The following is a 25151-nucleotide window of genomic DNA, read 5'->3' as shown; positions in this document are numbered from 1 at the left end:
TCCTTTTAACATATTCATCTAGGTGCTTCATACTACAAAATTTCTATTTACCTCAATGGAATTTTATTTTATTTTCCTCACATTTATCAAACAAATACCTGATTATTTTATTATGTCTGACTTGTCATGCATTTACATATATATTTGGGTCTTTCTGGAATATCAATTCTGTCCTATCTTTTCCTCTCTGTTTTTAATTATTGTTACTCTTCTCTTAAACACTTACCTATGTATTACTTGTGCTCTGAAAATCATGTAACCTTATATTTTCAAGCCATCAGAATAAAAATTTTATTATTTGGGACCAAAATCAATCTAATAATTTGCAAGTTTTGAAATAGGTATCTGAGAACATTTCTCTGAGTTTAAATCCTGGGATACCTTATTGTGTATATCCAATGCTGTGTTTTTCACTTTATGCCATTTCTAAATGATTTTACTGAGGTGAAATTCACATAATATACAACTCACCATCTTAAAGTGTACAATTCAGTGGCATTTATGCATTGATGATTGCAGGGAGCCAATTCCAGCATATCATAATTACAAGAGTTTCATCAAGAGGTGGATGAAGGTTGGGGGCTCAACAAGGGCTGAGCCACATATGTAATCACCTGTAGGGACGGCAAAAAAGCATCTCCCCCAGACCCGAATAGGATAATAGTTTGTTGCCAGGCAGCTCAGGGCATCTTAATCTACATGTTACTGCCTCCTGTTGGCCAAACACCTGAACAACAGCTGTAGGCTATTCCCCAATCTGACAATGCTTCTGTAAACCCTATCCTTGGAAACCCTACCCTTTAAAATGTATTATCTCCACCTTGCCTTAGGACAAATTGTGTTAGTAAAAAGGAGGGTCCTGAGTCAAGAGGAGAGAGTCTTTAGCTCCTTTAGTGGAAGCTCCTCTGACTCCCAATGCCTTACAAAATTATCATTCATCATTGGACTCCTACTTAATCTACATGCAGCCTTTCTCCAGATTGCTGAAGGCCTTCGTAATTCTGGGACAAGAACCCCAGCAGACAATGTTTAGCAATCTTTACCTCTCTTGGTTTCAAAAGTTGTTCATCACTCTAGAAGAACACCCTGTTTTTATTAAGTAAACTCTTCCTGTTTCCCTCTGCCTCCATCTACAAAACTAAATCTTGTTTTTAGAGATTTTATCTAGTCTGGATAATTCATATGAAAGGGATCATATAATATGTGACTTGTTGAGTGTGGCTTCTTTTATTTAGCATGGTTTGGGGATTCATCATGTTGTAGCATGCATAAGTACTTAATCCTTTTAATGGATGAATAGTATTTCATTGTAAGTATATACCCCATTTTGGTTTTTCATTCATTGGCTGATGAAAATATGGGTTCCTTCCACCTTTTAATTCTCAGGAATGATACTGCTATCAATATAAACATCTGTGCACAAGTTTTCATGTGAACATATGTTTTCATTCATCTTGGGTATCTACCTAGAGGTGAAATTGGTAGGCATACATTATTTCTATGTTTCTTTATTTTAGGAACAGCTGAACTGTTCACAAATACTTCATCAATTTGCATTTCCACCATCAATATAGGAAGGCTTATATTTCTCCACATTGTTGCCAACAATTATTTTCTTTTTTTATTATTATGATAGACATCCTGGTGTGTGTAAAATATATTTTATTATGGTTTTGATATGCATTGCCTGAATGTCCAGTGAGGTTGAATACCATGCATGTACTGGTTTGCCATTCATATACTTTCTTTTGTAAAAAGTCCATTCAAATTCTCTGTCTATTTTTGAAATCTACTTTTTGCTTTTTTTGTTGTTATTGTCAGAATTCTTTATTTATTCAGGATATCAAATCCTGTCAGATATGTGATTATAAAACATTTTTAACCATATCCAAGTTGTCTTTTCACACTGTTGATTAATGTATTTGAGGTAAATTTTTTAAAATTTAATTGAATGTATTTATTGTTTCTTTGTTACTCATGCTTTTTGTGTCAAATCTAAGAAAGCATTGCTAGATTCAAAGACATAAAGAACTATTCTATGTTTTCTTCAGTAGTTTCATAGTTTTTGATTTTACATGAAAGTTTTGTATCCATTGGAGTGTATTGTTGCATCTGGAGTGGGGTAGGGTTCAGATGCCCCAGAAGTATTTGATTAAGAGATTGTTGATTAAGGTAGATTCATACTAAGTTTTGAAACTGGAAAGTCCACCAACTTTAATTTATTAATATAGTTAAGAAGGGGATGAATGGAGGCATCTGAAATAGCGTCAACAATAAAAAAATTAAAATTAAATAAATTTTAAAACATATTGTTTTGGTTATTTAGAGCCCCCTTGCAGTTGGATATAAATTTGAGGATCATCTTTTGCCTCTTATGTAAAAAAAAATCATTTTTGACTTTTGATAGTTATTGAATTGACTTAAGATGAGACTAGATCACTTTGAGATCTAGTCTCATCTTAACAGTATTGTCTATAAACCCATGACCATGAGATACCTTTCCTTTAACTAGGTCTTCTTTAATTTCTTTCAGCAAAATTTTATAGTTTTAAGTGAACAGGTCTTTTAACCACTTGGTTAAATTTATTCCTAGGTATTTTATTATTTTGGATGCTATTTTAAATTGAGTTATTTTCTTAATTTCCTCTTGAATTATTCATTGCTGATGTTGAGAATCAAACTGATTTTTGCATATATAATAAGAAGAGCTAACAGGTATATAGAATGCATTAAATACCAAGATTATTCTAAGAGTTTTATACATGTCTATGTTCTCAAAACACTAACTATGGTGGTTTCCTATAGCTTACAAAATAAAGATAAATTGTATTGATAAAAATTACAAGGTCTTTCTTATTCACTTCTGTCTGTATGTATCTCCATGGACACTGAGATAACTCACAGTCACTAAACACACTATGTTCTTTCACCCCTTGATGTCATTTCATTACACAATCTATCGTTGTTTTGGGCTAGGATTTTTCCTCCAGCTCATCCGTCTGGGAATCTCCTACTCTTCCTTCAAGATTTAGCTCAAATGTTAGCTCAGCTATTTAATCAATTCTCTTAAATCTCTGCTTCTGTTTTCTATAACAATTTGCACATGTCTCTTTTATAGTGGCTTCACCTTGCCATGCCATTATCTTTTTGGCTTATTTTTCTGCCCTCCACTCTAAGACCTGGTGCAGTATCTGGCACAGTACATTCTCAGTGAAACTTTTGTAAATGACTGAGTGATCCAAATACAGAAAAGTAATTTACCCTATCACAAGATGTGCTCAGCCTACCTCATATATCCAAAGAGCAGTCACCAAATTTTCCTGACTGGTTTAAATTAAATTTGAACCAGAGCTCTCTTGATCTGCAGCCAAATGCTGTACCAATGAGCTATCATCAGAGGCACCCACAGGAGAGGCAGCCACTATCATAACAGGCAGCCAGCATCACAAGAGGAAGACGGGCAGCTACTGTGGGGAGAGGTAGCCTCTATCATGACTGGCAGCACTGCAGCCCAGCACTGTCTCTAGAGGAGCTACTATTGCCAGAGGCAACTACTCAGCTGGGCACTATTGGAGAGGCAGCTATAGGGGACGGACTGGGGAAACATACTTTATGGTCTGGAATGGAAAGAGTCTTAATGAGTCATTGTTTGTTTTGTTCATTAGATCTCATGAGAGGGATCATGGGGGGCTTGACTTTTTCTGACTGGCTTATTGTTCTTGGCATGGTGCTCTTCAGACCTATCCCTGCTGTTGTAGGTGGTGGGATTTCTTGCTTTTTTACCAAGTTGGTATCCAATGTGTAAATGTACCTAATTGGGTTTTAAGTTAATATGTATTTATTTATATTATATTTATGCATAGTAAAATATAACTATGAGAAAACGCCAATAAAAAAAAGTCTCCCTAAAATTGGGAGGTGTTGGAAGCAGATCAGAGATATCAGATCCAACCAGTAGAGGCCAAGAAGACCCCTGGCCAGTCTGTCCTCCAAAAATGGGCACCAAACCTGCATGGGGCCAGAGCAGGAGGATAAGCATCTACCTATGAACCAGGAGGTTACAGTTCTAGTCCTGGTCAGGTAGTGGCTTGATCCCCAGTGTGGGGTTTGCAGGAGGCAGCCAATCAATTATTCTCTCTCATCGTTGATGTTTCTATCTCTCTTGTCCTTCCTCTCTGAAATCAATAAAAATGTATAAAAAACAACAACAAAAAAAAAACAACAACAACAAAAAATCCACAAACCAAAAAAAAACAAAACCTGTATGGGAACTGCTGCAGAGATGGCAGCATGCTTCCCACTCATGCCTTCCCTCACAAGCCCAGCTCACTCTGGGTAGAGACAGGCCTATTATTAGAAGGATCTTTATTTTATTGAGGCCAGAACATCGTTCCCTAAAATTCAGACCTTCGGTCGATGATTTGCCTCAGCTGGCCCTTAGTTGGCCAAGAATTAATCCCTGAGGGACCTAGAAACCCAATTGGGTGATTTTCATGATGAAGGCATAGAATGACTCTACTATTTAACAAGCAGGTCTTGATGAGACTGAGTGGGAATGAGGTGGGGATGAGGTGGGGCAGTGGATGGTGTCAGCTCTGGCAGGGGCGCTGGGAAACCAGCAAGCAGCAGAGGGAATTGAACCTCAAGACAAAAAAGCGTGCAGTGTACCATCCCTGCTTTCCCTGGGTCTCTCCTGCCCTGGTATCTAGTGGATCAGAAAGGGAGTGATAGGCTTGCTAGGCCAGAACTAGGAATTTAGATCTGGGTCCCAGCCTAACCTTACTGGGAAAGGTCACTTAAGCTCTCCTCCACACAGTTTCCTCATCTGTAATATTGGTTAATTATGCCTAGTCTTTCAGGCAACATAACTTAATTTTGCTTTTATTTTACTTTTCGGCCTTTAGTTTTCTTTGCATTATGTAAAAACATATTTACAATATCTTGTTTATGCATTTTAAGGTTTCTCACATCTTTTTGGAAATACAGTGTGGAATAAACATATATAGAATTTTTTAAAAGGAAGAAAATTAAATATGCAAATAAACACACTAATGTAGTATATGAGATGAGTCTTTTTCTCTCTTTCATTCTCTAACTTAAAGTCCTAAGATCATCTTTGTTTATCTAAAAACAAAACAAAATAAACACAGAAAGTCTATAAATGTGGTACTCTTATTCTCTAACTTAAAACTTCAAACAATATTCTCTTTATAGGAATATAGAGACAAATTTTGAGAAGCAAAACGATTCAACAGAAAGTAGATTCAATGTACTTCCAGAAGATTTCAGTACTATTCATATTCTTTACTAGAGGCCTGATGCACAAAATTCATACAAGCAAGGCCTTCCTTCCTCCAGTCACTGGCATTGGCTTCCCTCTGGCATCCAGGACCCGAGGTTCCCTCAAGGCTTCATCCAGAAGGTTGTCTGTAAGGATGTACGGAAGGACGTCTGGTCTAATTAGCATATTACACTTTTATTATTATAGATGAGCACCAAGGACTCTGTAATTACCTATCTGAGCCTCAGTTTCCTCATCTGTAACATGAAGCAAATACCCCCTGTCCCAAACACTACAAACTATTGGTGTATCGAGAGAATGCTTTTGAAAGTATGCAATGAAACATAATGTGCTGTACAGCAAAGCGTGTAGTAATTCACTCACCAAATACTGTCCTTGCAGGCACAGATTCTCTGTTAAGCCAGAATGACACTTGGGAGAGAATGACAGTCATGATGCAAGGCAGATACGTTTGAATCACAAAATACCCAATTTTTCTTTTCAAGTGGAAATGAGCTGTCATTACGGTATATTCACCTAGAGAAATAAGGTAAGTTTAAAGAACTGTAATAGCCAATAGTTCGCATATTTTGGAAATGGAACAGATTAGAGAAAGAACAGTCTCTGATTTGAAAAAAGCCTTTATGACATATATAACATGAGAAGTTTATAATTTTTAAATGCCTCTTTAGCTCAGCAAGAGTATTTAAAAGAGGATTTTAATATTACCAAGAAGATTGCTCAGCATGTCTATGGTATGGCATTTGTTTTTCTCTCTAGGTCATTCTTATTGATCAAAGGAGTACAGGGTTAATAAATACTCTCAGGCCCCTCACCCCCACTGGTACCAACCTCAAGTTCAGGTCTCTCTGGTTTTTTAAAAGATCAATCATTAGTTACACCTCCAAGGCTGATCTTCTGGCCCAGATTTCCCACTGCTGACCCTGTCACCAATTCTTATTTTTCTCAATGTTGTACCTCTCCTCTCATTCTCTATAGCCAGTCCTGTCCCATCCTCACTGCCTTCCTTCCTGCTCCCTGGCTTTACATCTGCATTAATGTACACAGCTGCTTTTTCTTAGAGGAGAGTGGCCCTTAGAAAGGTCATCAGCTTCTTCACATAGGCCAATAGTAATGATCTGTAACCAAGAGTTGAAATACCTAAAATAAGGGAAAAGGAATTGGAAAATTAAGGGAACGGTAATGCTATTTGAAGGTAAAATTGACTTCTCTGAGAAGATACACACTTCTTTAATATGAAGTATATTTTAGACTAGTGTTTCTTGACCTTTAATGCACACCCAAGGAATCTCCTTGGAATCTTGTTAAAATACAGATCCTAAATTTATAAGGGTTCAGGCCTGAGATTCTGAATTTCTAGAAAAATCCCAGGCACACTCTATAATGCTAGCTCTTAGACCTCATGAACAAAAGGTTTTAATCGAACTGAGTCATTTCCAATGACTTTAACCCATTAATTTTCTTAACAACTTTTCTTTGATTCATTTTACTAACCTGTACTGGATTTAATTGTCTCCTTCCCAATTGATTGGCCCAAGAGGTCATACTGGTTTAACCTGGAGCCATCAGGAGCAACTTGTACTGAATCAGATGCATTGTAAGTCCAAATGTAAGTGACCTCTGAGGTTGTATATGCATCTGTAGAAAATTAAAAAAAAAGATCTGTTTTATCATTTTAGTAAGAACCACCAGTAAAGTCCAACATCAAAAGTTGTATATTTCATAGAATAATTGTTGACTAAAATAAATCATTGATATTTACCAATCATATTTTTAGGGTAAAACGTGTCTTTGAAATTTATAGCTTTAATATGAAGGTTGTGAAGCAAACAAAGAGAGACAACCAAGATCATGAGACAATTTTCTTTGCAACCACTTTGAGAGGTAAAGAACACATTTATCTTTAGAGTCTGCAAAAATCAGTGGGCCTTGAGATAATAAAAGACAACAACCATAGTTTCAAGGTGGTAGAAGTCACTGTGGTAAACAGATTATGAATGCCATAGCTCAGGTAATTAATTTAGAAATAACACTCACTCATGAAATGACAATCATAATCTAAAAATAATATTGCTTTCTAGACATAAATTAATTTCATTAAGAATTAAATTACAGCTATCATACATGATACAATGCATTTCATTAGAAAGATGAAGACTGATGATTGCACACCATGTGAAATAAATGAGAATGACACAATTTTTTCAAGTTGTAAATACTTTTTAAAACATTTTCATTTTAAAATTAATTTTTATACCCAGATCTCACTGGGCTCTACTGTCATTGTCTTCCAGGTACATTATGGATTGGGAAGAAACCAGGTATCATTTCCTGTTTTGTTTGGCCAAAGTAAGAGAATTTAGCACAAATGAGATGACTCTAGGACCATAGGGCAGGCAACATGCCTTATCTTAGCATCCCCATGGCCCTGGCATTTCCTTTGCACTTGCATGCCCTGGTGGGGGAGCAGCTGAGTCTCTCCACAATTGAATAAAGAGATAACTCTTGTTATTCTACTGACCATGTGAAAAATTTTAATGCTCTTTTGTTCATGAGAATGTTGTGAAATATTAGTCACTTCTGATCTTGGAGCAAAACTCAGTACCATGGTCACATTCACAATTAAAAGAGAGAATAGACCAGCTATTTCAGTTGCTTCTAGTCCTTGAGCAAAACTCACCACCCTGCTCATATTCTCAATGAAGGGAGAGAAAGGACCAGCTGTTCCTACCAACATCTCTTCTCTATCCAGGATCTAGTGGTCCTCACCTTGATCCAAAGTTTGGGATTATAAATTGATTTGCATTTAAACTTCAGTAACAGCAAAAATAATATAAGTTTGTGTCTTTCTCTGTGGTCTTTTGATAGTTTCCTGAATGTCACTACTAAATGTTAATATCTAAAAGACACTGACTTCATTGTACATATATTCATCTACATTTATAAATAAATCATATTACATAATTTTTGAAATAGGATTATATATATATCTGTGTATATATATGTATATCTTTATGTGTATGTATATTTAATAGTAGAGATATATTTATAGAGTTTACATATAAATAAATTCTACTTATTTTAAGGTTCAAAATTTTTTTTAAATTTTAAGTATTTCACCAGTGATGACTGCTAAGATTAGATAAGTAACATCAGTAATGTGGATAACTAGCAATTCATTTGCAAATTATCAAGTAGCTTGTTTTATTCCCTCATAAATGCATATCATGGTCCCGTTTTCAATAAAATTCAAATGGCACATAATTTAATAAATCAAAGACACATCACATGTACTACTTTCTATCAGAAAGCCTCACAATACTCAAATAGTTGTGAGTCTTAGATTATAAACTTTTTTTTAAAGTAACTGCAACTTCACTTTTGAGTCTGATGCTACACTTAAAAATAAATAAGAGGAAACAAAACCCTACCAAAGGAAACCCTAGTGAGACATAGATGGGCAGGGACCCTATTTGATTCACACGTATACTTTCAGCACTTGGTACCATGCCTTATTCACACAAAAGTTTTCAATTCATTTTTGCCTGATTATATACTCATAATATTTTGATTATTTTTTGTTAAATATAAAAACCTGGATAGGAACACAATAATCTGTTAAAGAAAATGACTGAGTCTTCTATACAAAAGAACTTATTTTATTAGTGGTATAGGAATATGTGGGCATCTTTGTTTTTATTTTTAATTTGGGGTCTGGAGACAGAAGATTTAGCAGAAAGTTGTGCATTGAGGAATAGAGGCACTCCCTGGCATATTAACACATATCTAAACCAGAAGGCCATAGCAACGTTTCTCAGTAAACTATTAAAGGAGATAAAGGAAATTTATACTACAAATTTCATTATAAACTCCTCTAAATTTTCTTTAATTCTGTTAAATAACACATTTTTAGTTCTACTGTATATCCAACATCAAATGCATACTAACTCTTAATAGTTGGTAACCAACAAAATCCCAAGACAGTCTTGAATTAATTTTTATGCAAAAAGACAACTTTCCATTTATTTTGGGCTAATGCACAGAATACACCAAGAATACCTATTCAGGGAGGGTATATATAACAATATGAGGCAATAGGGAGGAAAACTGAATTCAAAAGTATAAACTTATAGAAAAGTTGTTTCTTTTACTTCAGAACAATGATAAAGTTCCAGAAATTCCATCATTTGGGGGAAAACAAAGGGGCTTTGGAACAAGACAGGCAAAGGGCATGACTTGCTTCTGCCATATTTGCTGTGCCAACATCTTAAGGTTCGGGTTGGCCTGTGAGTCTGTGTCTATATTCTGGTGTTCACTCCTTTAACACTTATGCATCAAGTGCCTACCATTGGCAGGGATAAATAAAAGACTGTTTATTTACTGTGTCAAAAATAAATGTGATGAAAACTACTTAAGAACCATTAAACAGAGAATGCCTAACAACAAACTTTATATTTTGCCCATATCGCTTTTAGATAGAGACAACCATATTCTCAAGCATGCACTATTCCACTACTCTGTGGAAACACTACTAAGAGTTTATTATTTTCACTTAAAATAATTTCAGGTGTATCTATTTCATATTCAGCATGGTAACATCACCTCAGTTATATTTAGAATCTTACTAGCACTTACTTGTCCACTGAAAATGCCTTTCCTTCTTACAGCATTACTGCATCGTGACTAAGCCCTTTCTTTGGTATCAAGGCTTTTTAAAATGTCCTCTTTAATGCCACTTATGCAATGCAAATGAGTTTCCCTCTGCCACATCTGCTGAGTTTTTCGACATCATATTTACGTTGTGTAACATGATTGACTATCTTAAATAATTTTGGGAGAAATGCCAGGATTGAAGTGGTGGTTTCCATGACAATAAAAGAAGGCTTTGTAGTTAAACAAAGAAGAGATTCTCAAAGAAAATTGAGAGCTGACACTTTTGTAGGAATGGACAGAAAAAGAAAAAACAAAACAAAATTGAACTTCATCCACAAAACTATGGTCATCAACATAATTAGAGGCTTTGTCATTCCTACATGCTATCATTCTCCCCTTTTCTTGGTACTGTCTGTGGGGAGAAGGCAACTACTCAGTCAGAGATATTGTTAATCATGTTAGAGAACTGCATTTCTATTCACGAGAAGGAAAAGTCAAAAGCTAACTCGGATGGGCAAAGGTAGGGGTGCCAGAAAGCAAAATTTCTGAATAGGTCAGGCAACAGGACACATTCACACGAGAGAGAGAGAGAGAGAGAGAGAGAGAGAGAGAGAGAGAGAGAGAGAGAGAGAGAGAGAGAGAGAGAGAGAGAGAGAGAGAAGCTCTTTAGTAGTGTCCATGAACTGATCCTGAACCTGCCCTGAACGCCTCGTGGGCCTAGGGAGATGACTTGACCTTCCCTCTTTTCAATTATTCTGGGAGAGCAAATGCTTCTGCTTGACATACAAGATATAACCTCAGTGACCTAAAGAAGGCCAAGTGCACAGAGCCGTTTCTGAAATATTCTATGTATGCAGAAGGAGCCTTGCATGTAGCAATCCAGCAACAGCATCTCGCATCTCCTTCAAATTTATCTTAAGAAAATAAGAGAAAAAACAAATCACTTTCCATTAGCTAGAAAGCAGAAAGATAATTGCATAGATCCAACATCTGTGCCTGCCATTTGCAACAGGCTGAAAACTACTTTAATAAACAATAGAATCTATCCTTTAGAATTCATTCTTAGTTGACAAAAAATTAAACATTCCGTTGGCATTTTCAGGGACTTTGAGCATTTTTTTCATATGTCTCTTGGCCTTCTTTTTGTCCCTTTTGGACAAGTGTCTATTTAGCTCCTTCGCCCATTTTTTGATTGGATTGTTTGTCTTCCTTTTGTTAAGTTGTACATTTTGGAAATGAACCCCTTATCAGATGTATCACTGGCAAATGTGTTCTCCCATGCAGTAGGCTCCCTTTTCATTTTGTTGATGGTTTCTTTTACTATGCAGAAGCTTTTTATAATGATACTGCATTTTTAATGTTGTATCATATTTGGCAAATAATGTAAATGACATAGTCCTGATCTTCAATGAGCTCCTAATCTAGCTCACACACGTAGGCAAACATATAATATTTTTTATTAGCAATGATGTAAGTGATAATGAAACACCATGATTCAAATATAATGATATTCGGGAGTACAACAGGGTTAGCCAATTCAGTGACGGAAATCAGCATGCCTTTTAATTTTGCATCCTACCTGGCAAGTATTAAGCACTGAATAATAAGAGAAGAAACTATAACATTAAGTAGTATTGCTGACTCTCCTTGATATGTTTTTGCCCCAAACATGTAACTCCATTCCCATACTTACAGCTGCCAAATTTCAGAGGGCATGAATGAGCATCCATTGGAAAATCCTCCAAATGCATTGGACATTCAGCTTGAACTGTAAGCCTAAAAGTCAAAATCCCACTCTTTGTTTAAATAAATTGGCAAGTCAGGATAAATCACTCCTTATTGTTGTCAACAAAATTAATGAAGAGGTAGGACTTTCATTATAGCATCTTTGGTTAATTAACATTTAAACCTGATTCTGTTGTACCACATTTAGATGATCCCTCTGAATACATTAGCATATGCAAAATCTGAGCTCAAGTATCAATATTTATTTACAAATATACTTAACCATTTTTTTAATCTGTAGTTTGTTAAAAAAAAAGTTATATATGCATCTTGAAGGGCTATTTTCCCATTAACCTTACTGTTTCTATTTGAAACATTAGAGAAAAAAGAACTATAATGAAAACAATGTAATTTTCTTCCCCATAATCTCATCAACAACCATATAATAAAATTGATTTAAGAATTCAATATTGACTCATAGGAGCTTCCATCAAGATTGCATAAACTTTGAATCAGTATTATATTTAGATTCATGAATATAAATATAGAAATAGGTATAGATGCACATATAGATATATCTTCTAAAATACGTTGTTGAGACTAGAATATTGGCTAAATTATGAATGTTATATATAATTTTTTTTCTGTATTTTCATCATCATAATAAAGGGTAATCAGCAAACTTATAATGTTATTCAGTATTCCATGTCTCACAAAGGTAAAGTAGGTAAAACAGGAACTAAATCAAACATACAGAAAAATCTCTTATAATGAGCAAAACAAAACTGATCAACAATTTAGTTATAGATCAGACACTTCTAAGAGAGTATTTAAGAATAACCCCAGGCCATATTTCCAAAACTGTGTGTGTTCTCTGTCTATATTTTGTTTAAACTCCAGATATCCAATTATTATTTGATCCATAGGAATGATCAAAGTGTGTAAAATCTCAGGAGTACTGCCTTGGTTTTGCAAGATTTTAAAGAAAAAGGCAGAAACAGTAGAAAACGTTTTCATTTTAGATAATGGTCATTTAGTAATGAGCCTGGAAGCTTTTCTTTTAAAGATCAGGACTGCATGAATAATCCTTCTTAAATAATTTTTCACAATTTACATCTACAACTTAATATTTTATATGAAATAATAAATTACGGTCAAATGCCTGTAAGAAACATCTGTCTATCAATAATGCTGATGAAAATCATCCGTGCTTCAGAGACTTTATTATACATTAAATTTAGAATATATATCATTTTATTAGATTTGTGATGATTTTCTTTTTTACATAAAACCAACAACATTTTAAAAGATGGATTCATGGGAATAGTTAAAATGGAATAGTGTCAATACCTGTACATTTCTTTAGCTAATATTTAAAGCTTGAATCATTGAAATTGATGTTACATGACACTTATTGATTTACAAAGTGGCAATTTCATATAGTTCCATCTAAGACATATGCTTAAGGTATCCAATTTACTTCTAAGCTTTGGTAAATAAAAACTGAGTTTAAAAACGTGTTTTCTTTAAAATAACTTCATAAGGAGAAACAAAATATTAAATGAAGTAAAAGCTTGCTTAAAAATCACTTAACTTTTATGATGGGCTATCTAATGAGATATTAAAAGTAAAATTACATGATGGAATAAGGAAAAATTGAAGTCATGCTATTAAACTGTACTTAATTAAAATGAAGTGTGAAAGATAAATAGCCAAATATTAATCCTTAATAGTAAAGGCAATTCTTAAAATTTTTACACGCTAAAATGAGAATCAAGCTCATAACTACCATCCCATGTTTATTTTTTAATGTGCATGCAATTACAAAGTATATTATAATTACAATTATGACAATGTTCACCTCGTGCTAATGTTGAACTTGATAACCAGGTCATCCAGTTTTTTAATACATGAATTACTCAGTATTCAAATGCATCGGACCAAACCTACAAACATACCTCATTGTGTAGAGCAGTGTCCCATCGTCCTGGATTCTAAGAAGTTTATTGGGCATTGTCATGTTATGAGCTACCGATTTTTTGCCGTTGTGAAAGAAGGTGTCTGGAGTCCAGATTTTGCTAGCCATTAAATTGTTAAGTCGGAGGATATTCATAGGACCTTTAAATTTTAACCTTTCATCTTTCCACTTTTGTCGAAAGAACACATCTATGGTATACTCCTGAAATATAAAACAACATTCTTAGGGAAGCAATCAATGCTGTAGATACAAGGACTACGAAACTCCAACAAATAACATAGTAGTTTCAAAAGAGAGAAAGCTGTATTGATAGAAGTAAATTTTGAATCAGAAAGATCATTCCTTTCTCTCATCAATAAATGTTGCCACTGACAGTGGGATAAAGTATTTGTACTTACACAATTAACTACATTTTATTATGGGGATAATAAATAAATATACTTCATCTGGTCTTTTCAGCTGAACAAGGTCTCAGTTCACACTGCTTTACTTCACCCTGTAATTTAGAACTGCTTGGCGAGGGGGGCATGCTTGGGGCAGGGTTTGGGTGGATTGCGTTGTCATTTATCTTAAGGAAGAAATAGCAGGGAGCTTTCTCCGTAGCAAAAAAAAGAAACAAGTATTAAACACACTGTCAGATCTGTATGAGTCATCATCTCTGTTGCCAAAGAAACGGTAGAATATCTTATTTTATAAAAATACTAAAATAAATGGTGAGATATCATATTGTTAGCAAGAATGCATTAGGGGATAACAATTTTAACAAAGTTTATTTTATGAAATTAGTTGGAATAAAAAGACTTTGACAAATTATTAGTTATTACATGTGGTAAGTTACTGTATTTGTATGCAAATACAAATAATTTACAAATAAACTCTTCCAGGTTGAAATGTAATATTAATTATTCATACAGATCAGTTTGTGATTCATTTCTTTATTATCATTCTCCAGCATTTTTTAGCTGAATCCCTCTCTTTCTCTCATTGCCCTTCTCCCTCTTCCTCCTTTCCTTCCTTCCTTTCACTTTTTTTCTCTGTCTTTCTCAGCATAATAGAATGTACACATTTTAGATGAGACACACACAATTCACAATTGTGATTAATACTGACAACCTATTGGATGTTTACATTTCTGTCCATGTATGTTTTTGCCAATATTCACATGATAAATAATTAACATTTTCAATTACACATTTGAGATTGGAAATTCGGGAACTATCCTTTGACCCCAATGCCACAGTTATCACATGGAAGAAAATAAATGCTTCAGCAATTGGCAATTTCACTCAAATATGACTGTGTGTATAAAAAAGGGCAAATTAGCCATGGCAATGTGGCTCAGTTGGTTGCTAGTTATCCTGTGCAATGAAAGGTCATGAGTATGATTCCTGGTCAGGGCACATACCCTAGTTGTAGGTTCAGTCCCCCTTCGGGGTGTGTTTGGGAGGCTCAATAAAAACATAGTTTAAAAAGGACAGATTAAAAAGGTCAAATACTTATGAAAATATCAAATCATTTGTACACATGATCAAGCAAATGAAAGGAAATGATTCTCAGGGATGCCTCAACAATGGAAAGGTGGAGATGATAAGTATGAGCTGTTGGTAATGGCATATGAATAGGTCATGAAAGTGGTTCTGAGCTGTGTTCCTAATCCTTAGGAGGAAACTTCATAACTGAACCACCCTAACTCTCCATGCATGGTTTAGTCACTGTTATAGAGGTGTAATTCCGTTAGATGAAATTCAACTAGCAACAATAAAAAACTAGACTAAGAAATGAGTCCTTGGGTATGGTTAAGTTTTTACACAGGTGTTTCTTTCCAGCTGTGGTTCCCTAAAATTCAAAGTGAATGTGAATCCCTATGACATTTACTTTTCCAGGCAAAAAATGTATTTCACATCTTTTTATAAAATTTCCAATTCAATTTTTCCATTTCTGTAAAATAATGGTATGTTTTATTGTTTTTAGAATCCACTGCTATGGCAATCATTTCCTACAGATACACCACATAAGAAACATAAGTTTGCCAAATAGTGAATTTTAGATTTTTTTTTTAAATTTCAAGATCACCATTTGTTTTCCTGTTTTGTTGTTTTGTTTTTATATTTTTACTGATTTCAGAGAGGAAAAGAGAGGGAGAGAGAGACAGAAACATCAAAGATGAAAGAGAATCATTAATAGGCTGCCTCTGGGGATCCAGCCCATAACCCAGTCACTCCCAGGCATGTGCCCTGACTGGGAATCAAACCTTGACCTCCTGGTTCACGGGTTGATGCTCAACCACTGAGACACGCCAGTCAGGCAACACCATTTGTTTCTGAGCATTCACAGTGAACAAAGTTGAACCGTGCCAACATATCCAGTGTGCTCCGAGCCTTTTCCTCCCACTTTCACCAGGCACATTCATGCCATTCTCTAGATAATTCTAACGATCCTCACTCTTTATCATTCCTCAAATAAGGCAAATTCCTTATCCTCCCTAACCAAGAGCTTACCCACAACCACATGCCCAGTCCTTTGAATGTCTGGAAATTCATGGTCAGGTCTCTAGCTAACTTTATTACTCATAAAGCATTTCATTATGGCAAGATCATACAATTCAATTATACAGTAGTTCCTCGGCCTCCCAACTGGTTTGCAAATTGTCAAGAAAGGGACCTTGGCTTTCATTTGTATATTATTTTATTTTGTCTTCTGACATACAAGAGAATATAAAAAATATTACAAAAACCTTTTAACCATCAGCAGCAGAAATATCATCACAGAGGTTATTGAAGCCTTCCCTCACCCGTTTATTTCATCTCAATCACACTCCCTAACTCTCTGAGGAAATCATTTTCCTGAATTTGGGATGTATCGCACCCATACATGTACTTATACATTTACCATGCAAATCTATGTATCATGTGTCACATTTTTAACATGTACAGAAATGGGACCATACTATGTATATTTTTCTGACACTCGCTTTTTTCAATTACATAGTGGAGATTTATTCATGCCAATACATCTCATCATACTTTCATTTTCAGTGCTACATAGCATTCCCTTGTAAGAATAGTTCACAATATTCACTTTTCTCCTTGCTCTTAAATATTTTTCTATTTCCAGTTTGTCACTATTATGAGCAAAATACTGCTATAAAAATTGTTACACCATGATTTTAGTACAAAAGTGTAACAGTCTAGAGCTCAGATCAGCAAATTTTTTCAGGAATGGAACAGATAGTAAACGTTTTGGGCTTTGCAGCCACATGGTCAGTTTCAAAACTATTCAATTGTGCTATTGTGTGAAAGTCCCCGCAGGGAACACATAAATGGGTGACAGTGGTATGTTCCCACACATCTTTGTTCGCAATAGGCAGCTGAGAGGATTTGGCCCATGGGCCAGAGTATGCCCATTTCTGCTCTGGAGTAAATTATAAGTTGGGTTACTGGGATGTATTGCATGTTCATCTTCGAAATAACAAGATATTGTCAAATTTAAATCCCAAAAAGTGTACATCCCCACTAGCAATGTATAAACTTTCTTGTTTCTTTACAACTTGGAAAAAAGAGAATAATTCATTTTAGCCATGATGGTTGGTGTGAACTGTTTCATAGTGCTACCATTTGGATGTCCCTGTTAACTAGTGAAATTTAACACGTTTTTATGTTTATAAATTCTCTAGTTTTCTCATGAATTTTTGGTCCATTTCATTTACTCAGTTTTCTTAAGGTTGTCTTCTTCTTCTTATTGAGTTATAGAAATTCTTTCTATGTTCTATATAGGAGTATTTTTTAAACAGACTCAATAAGAATACTAATAAATATCATAAGCTATACAATATATCATAAATACAGCAGTGGGTAAAAGTGTTTTAAATTGCCTGCCATCTTTACCTAAAAGATAAATCATAAGTGAGAATACAAAATAATAACATCAATAATAATAAGACAAATAAATAATAATAATACTAGAATAAACTGTGTTGCAAATATTCATAACTATGAACTTACTTTTGCCAATCTCTTAAGTCCCTGTATGTTTTTTTATAAAAATGTAAAAGTTCTGCTTTTAATATTAAGGTACTGGAATTATTCTACATCATATGAAATAAAGATCCAACCTTTTTTTTCTAATGGGAAAACAATTTTCTATTAAGCCATCCATCTTTCCCAACAGATCTCATGTATCTAGTGTCAATATAGGTATGAATCTCTTTTTCCCCCTATCATTTGTTTATCTCTGCATTGATTCCAGAGTTTTGATTACTGTCACTATATCATAATTATAATTAATAATATTTTAATTATAATTCAATTAAAGAGATTTTATAATGTCCATTATGACTTTTTATTTTCTTTATTTAAGAAATATTGAAAGTGTGTTTTTATATTTCCAAATGTATTGCTTTACTTACTTATATTTCTGTCAATGATGTTTAATTCTATTACATTTATAATAAGGAGCTATGCTCTGAAGATACCAATTCATTCCAGAGTTTTTTTTAAACCTGAGATTTCTTGTTGAATTTGACAGTCTCCATCCTTTAATGGTAATTCAGTTTATTTATACTTAATGTGATTACTAATATATTTAATATATGTTCACATTATATCATTTTTATCAGGGACAACTAATATATGTTCACATTATATCATTTTTATCAGGGACAACTAAAATAGAGAAGATACAAGGAATAATTTATATACATGTTTCATGACTGATGAAAATAAACCAGAAACAAACTTTAGAAAATTGAAGAGTAAGAACCATACACACACACACACACACACACACACTAAACACATGGAAAAGAAGGAGAGAAAAGAAATTTTAAGAAACATACAGACATCAACCATGTCAAATAGTGCTGAAATATCTTGAAAGTTTAGTAGAAAGAAAAGAATTCAAAAGCTAGAATATAATGGGTTGAGGAGTGGACAGAGGGTATAATGGTGAAAAAGTACTCTCACTCAATCCTGAGTTTGTAAATGCCATTAAGGGAAATCAGTGTTTCACTTGTAATATCTAGAGATTACCTAATATCACTTAGCTACTTCCAAGCCAAAAACCACCTAAAATGCAGGAGCTTAAAATAGCAATCAGTTATTATTAGCTCAGAAGTATGAGACTAGGGATCAGTGGATCTCACCTGACTCAGTTGATCTCAGATGTTCTTACTCATGCATCTGAGGATTAGCTGGCCATTGGCTGATCTGGGCTCACATTCTTGTAGGGCCACTGGGGCAACTCAGCTCTGCTCCAAGTGTCTTTTCCTCTGTTAGGGACCACTGGGCTACCTAGAGCTTATCTTCCTCATGACAATGGGATAGTACAAAATAAGGAACCAAGCTGATTTCATCTCACTGCTTGTGTGTAATGTCTTTTAACAAGCCATTGGCCAAAACAAGTCACATGGATGAGGTGAGTGACAAGTATTGTAATATGTCACCCTATGCTTCTGGAAGAGCATTATAAAAAGAAGCAGAAATAGAGCAGATATACAAATAAGGGAACCTATCATTGCATCATTGCAACCTATCACACTAGCCCTTTGTGAAAGAAAAATAAAATAATTTTGTGAATAAATAGTTAGTTTGAGAGCATCTAAAACTTCACTTTCTCGTGTGACTCCAATGAAAGACTCAGTGATTTAGTACAATGGAGACAGGTTGGTTATAACTTAGTAAAAATAACTGTAATAAACTGTATTGTACCTAAATGAAAAGAAAACCTGTGACCTGAATCTTGATTATCAGCTTAGGGCAATGGTTTACAAAGTAGGGTGTGTACACCCATTTAGATATAGGAAGAAAATGCTACAATCTTTATTTCTACCCTGAATTCTTATCTAAACATAGAAAGTAAAGAAAGCTTTGCTAGTAAGCAATGCCTGGAATGATATTGGCATTCTCACCATGTCCATGAGTGGTTGAAAGTCATGCGTGTAAGACATCTTAGGGGAAGAAAAGGGGCCTCCAACAGGACACGCTCAGTGATGCCTCATTCATTTGTTCTCAGTGTACTGTGATTTATATATAATTAAATTTGCAAGTGGTCACATCTAGTTCTGATTAAACCCCCTCTAATGAAAATAGACAAATAGCTTCAAGAGATTATTACTGAATGACACCAGGGGTTGAAAAACACACTAATAATTGCATAAGCAGAAGTGGACAACAAGAAGCAGCATATCTGTTCTATGAGCTCTTCATCAGCCACATTAAAAATAATGAGCTCATCAACTCTAAAATACATTCTGCAAAAGCAAGTTTATAAGTATGCTAAAGCTATTTAAAATATAGGTTTAGACTCACTGTTTTAATGATGACTTTTATCTTGAAATACTGGTTAATGATAGCATAAGGCCATTGCGAATAATGAGTTGTTTGAAAACTAAACATTCAGAACATGAAGACAAATATCTAAAATTGGTTGTTGCATTTTAAAAATTGGCAATAGCCAATAATGCACTTCTAAATTTGAATTTATATACCTTTTTAACCTACAACAATCAAAACAAACATTAAAATTTGAATTAGAGTCAGACCTTTTATTGCTATGCTGTAATAAAGCACATTTAAACATATTAATTGCTGAAATATCATCATGAACAACATCTTAAATGGTAGCAAAAACAAGTATATTTTATTAATAAATATAACACTTATTCCTGGACAATAAGTAATTTAACTTTCTCTCATTCCAATTTCTGCCTTGGTGTTTATTTTATATTTTAACATATTAGTACAAAAGTGTATATATCTGATCCACTAGTTTTTGTGGGCTTGCTTTCTATATTTAAAAGGCAGAGTAAGTAGACAACCAAATAATATTTAATGGATAACTATTAAGAATAACAGGATTTCCAAACAAATTATTTACACATGATTGTCTCAAATTCGTATAAAATGCACACTCTCAGTATTTGAAAAAAATAGAAAATTTTCTTAAAATAAACTTAGATTTCACCATTAGTATACTGTTATAATAATAGTTTGATTTGTATGTTATAGAATATTGTCAGAGGAATACAAAACAATGCAACCTCTTCATACACATTTGAGTCCTGGACCCATGAACTGAGATTCTAAAAGAAATCAGTAATAACAAGAACAAAAACAAAATCATTTGGGGAATATACAAAGTAAGAAGCAAATTTAGGAAACACCAAAAAATTCACAAGGACATATCAGTATGTAGCTACCCTATGGCCAATGTACTGGAGAAGTGAGACTAATTATTGGGTAAAAATGAAATGAAAGAATTCACCTAGTTCCACATTTCAAAAATAATTTACCAGAAATGTAATCTTTTTAAAGATGGGGATATAGATAAATTCAGTGAATTTCCTGTGTCAAAGCTTGTTAGGGGCAAAACTAAGAAAGGGATTCAAATTCCAGTCCAATACTGCAAACAAGAAAATCACCCTCTATTGCATAGTTTATTGCATAAACATAATTTCAAGGACACATTGACTTAGTGAAGACAGCATATTTTTAGTGCCTGGGTACATTAATTATAAGTCAATGCTTGTAGCCTGTTTCTGATGAATTATGTCCAAATGGCAGGGCTGTTCTTGGAGTAATTTCCCATTTACTTTGATCTACTAAGTGTATTTTAAAGTATCAAAGTTTATTTCATTATACCCTTATGGCTAATAAAGGATAGTCTCCTCTAAGCAATACCAATCAGTATGTTTCTTCTTTTATTATTTTATTCATCTTAATTTTTTTATCCTTTTTTTGGCATCACCATTTATTTCACTACATTCTCCTCCACCACTACATGCTCCGCCTCCCACCATAATCACCACTCATGACATAGACAAAGTGTGCTTCTTGTGTAACCTCCCTCTCCATTACCTCCCTAGCAGCTGGTGTTCAGCAGTTCTCTCCCATCATAGACTCTCCTACAGCAATACTGATATTGCAGGACCTCTAATGCCTCATGCTCAATCTTAGAATCCAAACTCATTGATCTCTGCTGCAGTATCTCTTCCCTATCGACCCCTACATTTGGCCAAATGCACTTCACTTTGAGAACAAGGGTCATAACCACCTTCTTGCATGCATAGAAAATAGACAATAATTAGTCTATGAATGAGTGAATGAGAAGACTCATTGGAAATTAAATATTGCAACAAGGATTCTGGGAACAAAAGCATAAATGATACATAAGGAGAAAGCCATCATCAGAGACAGAGAGAAGAAAAACTTTCAGGTATCTTATAGCAAAGAGTCATCAGCATGCAATACCTTAATTTTTAAATTCACAGGTGAGAATGTTGGCATGTGTGTATTTGAATAACTATATTAAGATAATCACAGTGGGCATTTATTGCATATAATAGTAATATTTTAGAGAACTTGACATATAAATATATATTTTTTTAAAGCCATGCCATAATAAGTCCTCTGGTAACAGAGACCTACTATGTTTTAGTTTATTTAAAAATACTTTGGCTCCGGGGAGGCAATTGGCTCTAAGTCCCTTTTGGATGTGGCTCAGAGTTATGTGCTAGTCTCATCTCCTTTCACATCCCTAAGAGTATTCTAGGCTTCTATTATACTGACCGTTCACATTTCAGTAAACCCAACAAACTTCTAATTTTTGCTAAAACATTCTTCTCATTATATAGCTGGCCAACCAATCCCTATTTGTCCTCCTTAGCTCTTTCCTTTTGCTGGAATCCTTCTCAGGTGTAGCTATCCTCAGCTGACATCCCGTCTCCTACCATATTAATTCATGAGCACCTCAATAAAAACATGATCACACTGTTTTAAAATGATAATTTTTCTTAGCCCCACAACCCCCATACATGCTGAGAACAACTTGAGAGCAGCACTGCTTATACCTACATTATTTCAGCTCTCGGCACTGTGACAGACACAGAGAATGTAGTTAGCAAATCTTGTTGAAATGAACAAACACAACTCGTGCCTTCTCGTAGCTCAGCATGCAGTGAGAAGAAAGATATGTGAAGGTTGTTAGTATCCAGTGTGAAAAGTCAGAAGAAATGTGTGAACGCCATGTGGTGGAGCACAAGGACCAGAAGGGCTGACTCTACTTGGAGTAGCCTAGAGAGACATCAGAGAAGATGAAATGTGAGCTTGGCCTTGAGTAAATGAAAGATCTCCAGTTGGCAACAGAGGAGCGAAGCATAACAAAAACAGGGGAAAACATGTGCAAAGCCAGAGAGTTGTTAAAGATAATGGCATGCTCGGAGAACAGTGAGACGTTCAATGCAATCTTTAAAAATAAAAGCCTTACAGCCACTGCCCTCTGTCTTGCCTCCTCGCCTCAACCACGCTGCTTAAAAATGTCTCCACCACTCTTTATCCATTTCCTCACCTCCCACACGCTCCACCCACGGCAATCTGGTTGCTATTACCACAATCAGCAAATATCTCCTTCTTCTCTATCTAATGACACACTCGAATCCTTTTCTTGACTTTACTATAATATATGACACCATTGTTATCTCTCTACTTTGTCAATACCCTCCTGCATTGGCATGAAAAGCACATTATCTGGGGGTTGTGAGAAACCCTTGGGAAAATCCTCATCCTGATACCTACTGTGTCTTCCAAAAATCTACATACCTGGAATAATATCTCCTGGAAAATGTATGGGACTAACACCAATGGATAATATCGTATTATTCTGAATCAAGACATACAAGTTCAGTGCGACTCTCCCAAGAAGACAGATTCTACCTGGCAACCTGGGCAAAAACATGCAATCTTTGCAATGTTTGGGTTTTTTGTGTGTGTGTTTTGTTTTGTTTTGTTTTTTTCACTCAGGTTCAGAAATCATAGTTGTTTGTTACTTAGTTTATACAAAATAATTGAGGGTGAGGGGTGGTAGGGAGTGCCATTTTTTGAAGAAGCCAAGAGAGCTGTGACTGCATGTACTTAGTTCTCATGCCCTCCCTCCTGCAAGATGAAAAAGGATGGAGTCAAATTAGTCAAACTACCTTTATTGGCCTCTTTTGTAAAATAGTTACCCCGTTCTCTAGGTGAGGTTTCACTGTGGGCAATACCTATGGGTTCATCCCATTACCGAACAAATCGTATCCTATCTTGACTAAGGGCTGCAAGTAAAAAAATATAAAAATCATTGCATATCATTGCATCTAATCCTATTGAATTAAAGGCTAATATGCAGATTAACAAAACAGCTGAATGACCAATCGCTATGACACACACTGACCACCAGGGGGCAGATGTTCAACGCATTTTGAGAAACATTTTTAAAAACTATTGGAGGGTGCTGAAAAATATTGGCTGAATGAATGAAGGTTCCCCAAATCTAAACCCTATCCTTCCATAATATCAATGACCCTCCAATAATCAACTTCTACATGCCAACTTTAAAGTGAGTAAACATTATGTCTTTACTTTTGATATGCAATATTTGCCATATTTGCAGAGCTCATTTACAAATGACAACTTCTGATAAAAGTTAGCATCTAAGTCCAATATCAAGTTTTGACCAAATATTGACATATAACAACTCTCTGAAACCTTCCTATGATATTAACTAAACAAACAGCACAATATCCCAATGGCTACTGGAGGATCTAAGTGATACTGAACACTGTGTTTTGGTAAAAAAATAAAAAATTAGGTCTAGAAACCAAGGTCAGCACTTACCCTGCCTGGCTACTCCTTAACAGCCTAATGGTAAACTCTGAATCAGTGATGTTGAGATGACTTCAAAGTTCCCATCGTTCAAGTTCTAACCTTAATACTTAGCCCTGCAAGAAATAACCATATGAGCTAAGGTTCTTAGCCTAATTGTTGGTGCAGTAGTTGGTGGCTATATCATTATGCCTTAAAAATATGCACCCATTTTGCCGGAACTGGTTTGGCTCAGTGGACAGAGCTTTGGCCTGCAGACTGAAAGGTGCCAGGTTCGATTCCGGTCAAGGGCATGTACCTTGGTTGTGGGCACATCCCCATAGGGGGTGTGCAAGAGGTAGCTGATCGATGATTGACTCTCATCGATGTTTTTAACCCTCTATCCCTCTCTCTTCCTCTCTGTAAAAAATCAATAAAATATATTTAAAAAATATGCACACACAGCAAAAGCATTTACTAATATGGGAAAAGCCATCTATATAGAAACCAATGAGAAAAATTAGCAATGAGTGAGTTGTAAATTTCTGAAATGCACATGCCTACTAAAATCCTTGTCAGTTGTCTGCCGAAGCCGGTTTGGCTCAGTGGTAGAGAGTCGGTCTGCGGACTGAAAGGTCCTGGGTTCGATTCCGGTCAAGGGCATGTACCTTGGTTGCGGGCACATCCCCAGTAGGGGGTGTGCAAGAGGCAGCTGGTCGATGTTTCTCTCTCATTGATGTTTCTAGCTCTCTATCTCTCTCCCTTCCTCTCTGTAAAAAATCAATAAAATATATTAAAAAAAAATAATAAATAAATAAAAACCTTGTCAGTTGTCAACTACTAGTACATTACAAAGTTTAATTATCTTCTTACTCATGGA

At 35.0% G+C, this 25151-nt stretch overlaps 1 protein-coding gene across 2 annotated transcripts in view; it reads right to left on the bottom strand.

Moving 5' to 3' along the window:
• Positions 1-25151, bottom strand: part of GABRA2 (gamma-aminobutyric acid type A receptor subunit alpha2) — a 94567-nt gene that overhangs the window by 23219 nt on the left and 46197 nt on the right. For both annotated transcript variants that reach the window (XM_084901092.1, XM_084901093.1), the window contains exons 5-8: positions 13639-13859; positions 11649-11731; positions 6797-6940; positions 5666-5818 (exon numbers count right to left, since the gene is read on the bottom strand). In XM_084901092.1, the coding sequence (XP_084757218.1) occupies positions 5666-5818; positions 6797-6940; positions 11649-11731; positions 13639-13859 (601 nt within the window). The remainder of the gene's footprint in view (positions 1-5665; positions 5819-6796; positions 6941-11648; positions 11732-13638; positions 13860-25151) is intronic.

The sequence above is a fragment of the Pipistrellus hanaki genome (genome assembly GCF_964339955.1).
Source record: "Pipistrellus hanaki genome assembly, chromosome: 1".
NCBI lineage: Eukaryota > Metazoa > Chordata > Mammalia > Chiroptera > Vespertilionidae > Pipistrellus > Pipistrellus hanaki.
This window is presented reverse-complemented; position numbering and strand designations above follow the sequence as displayed.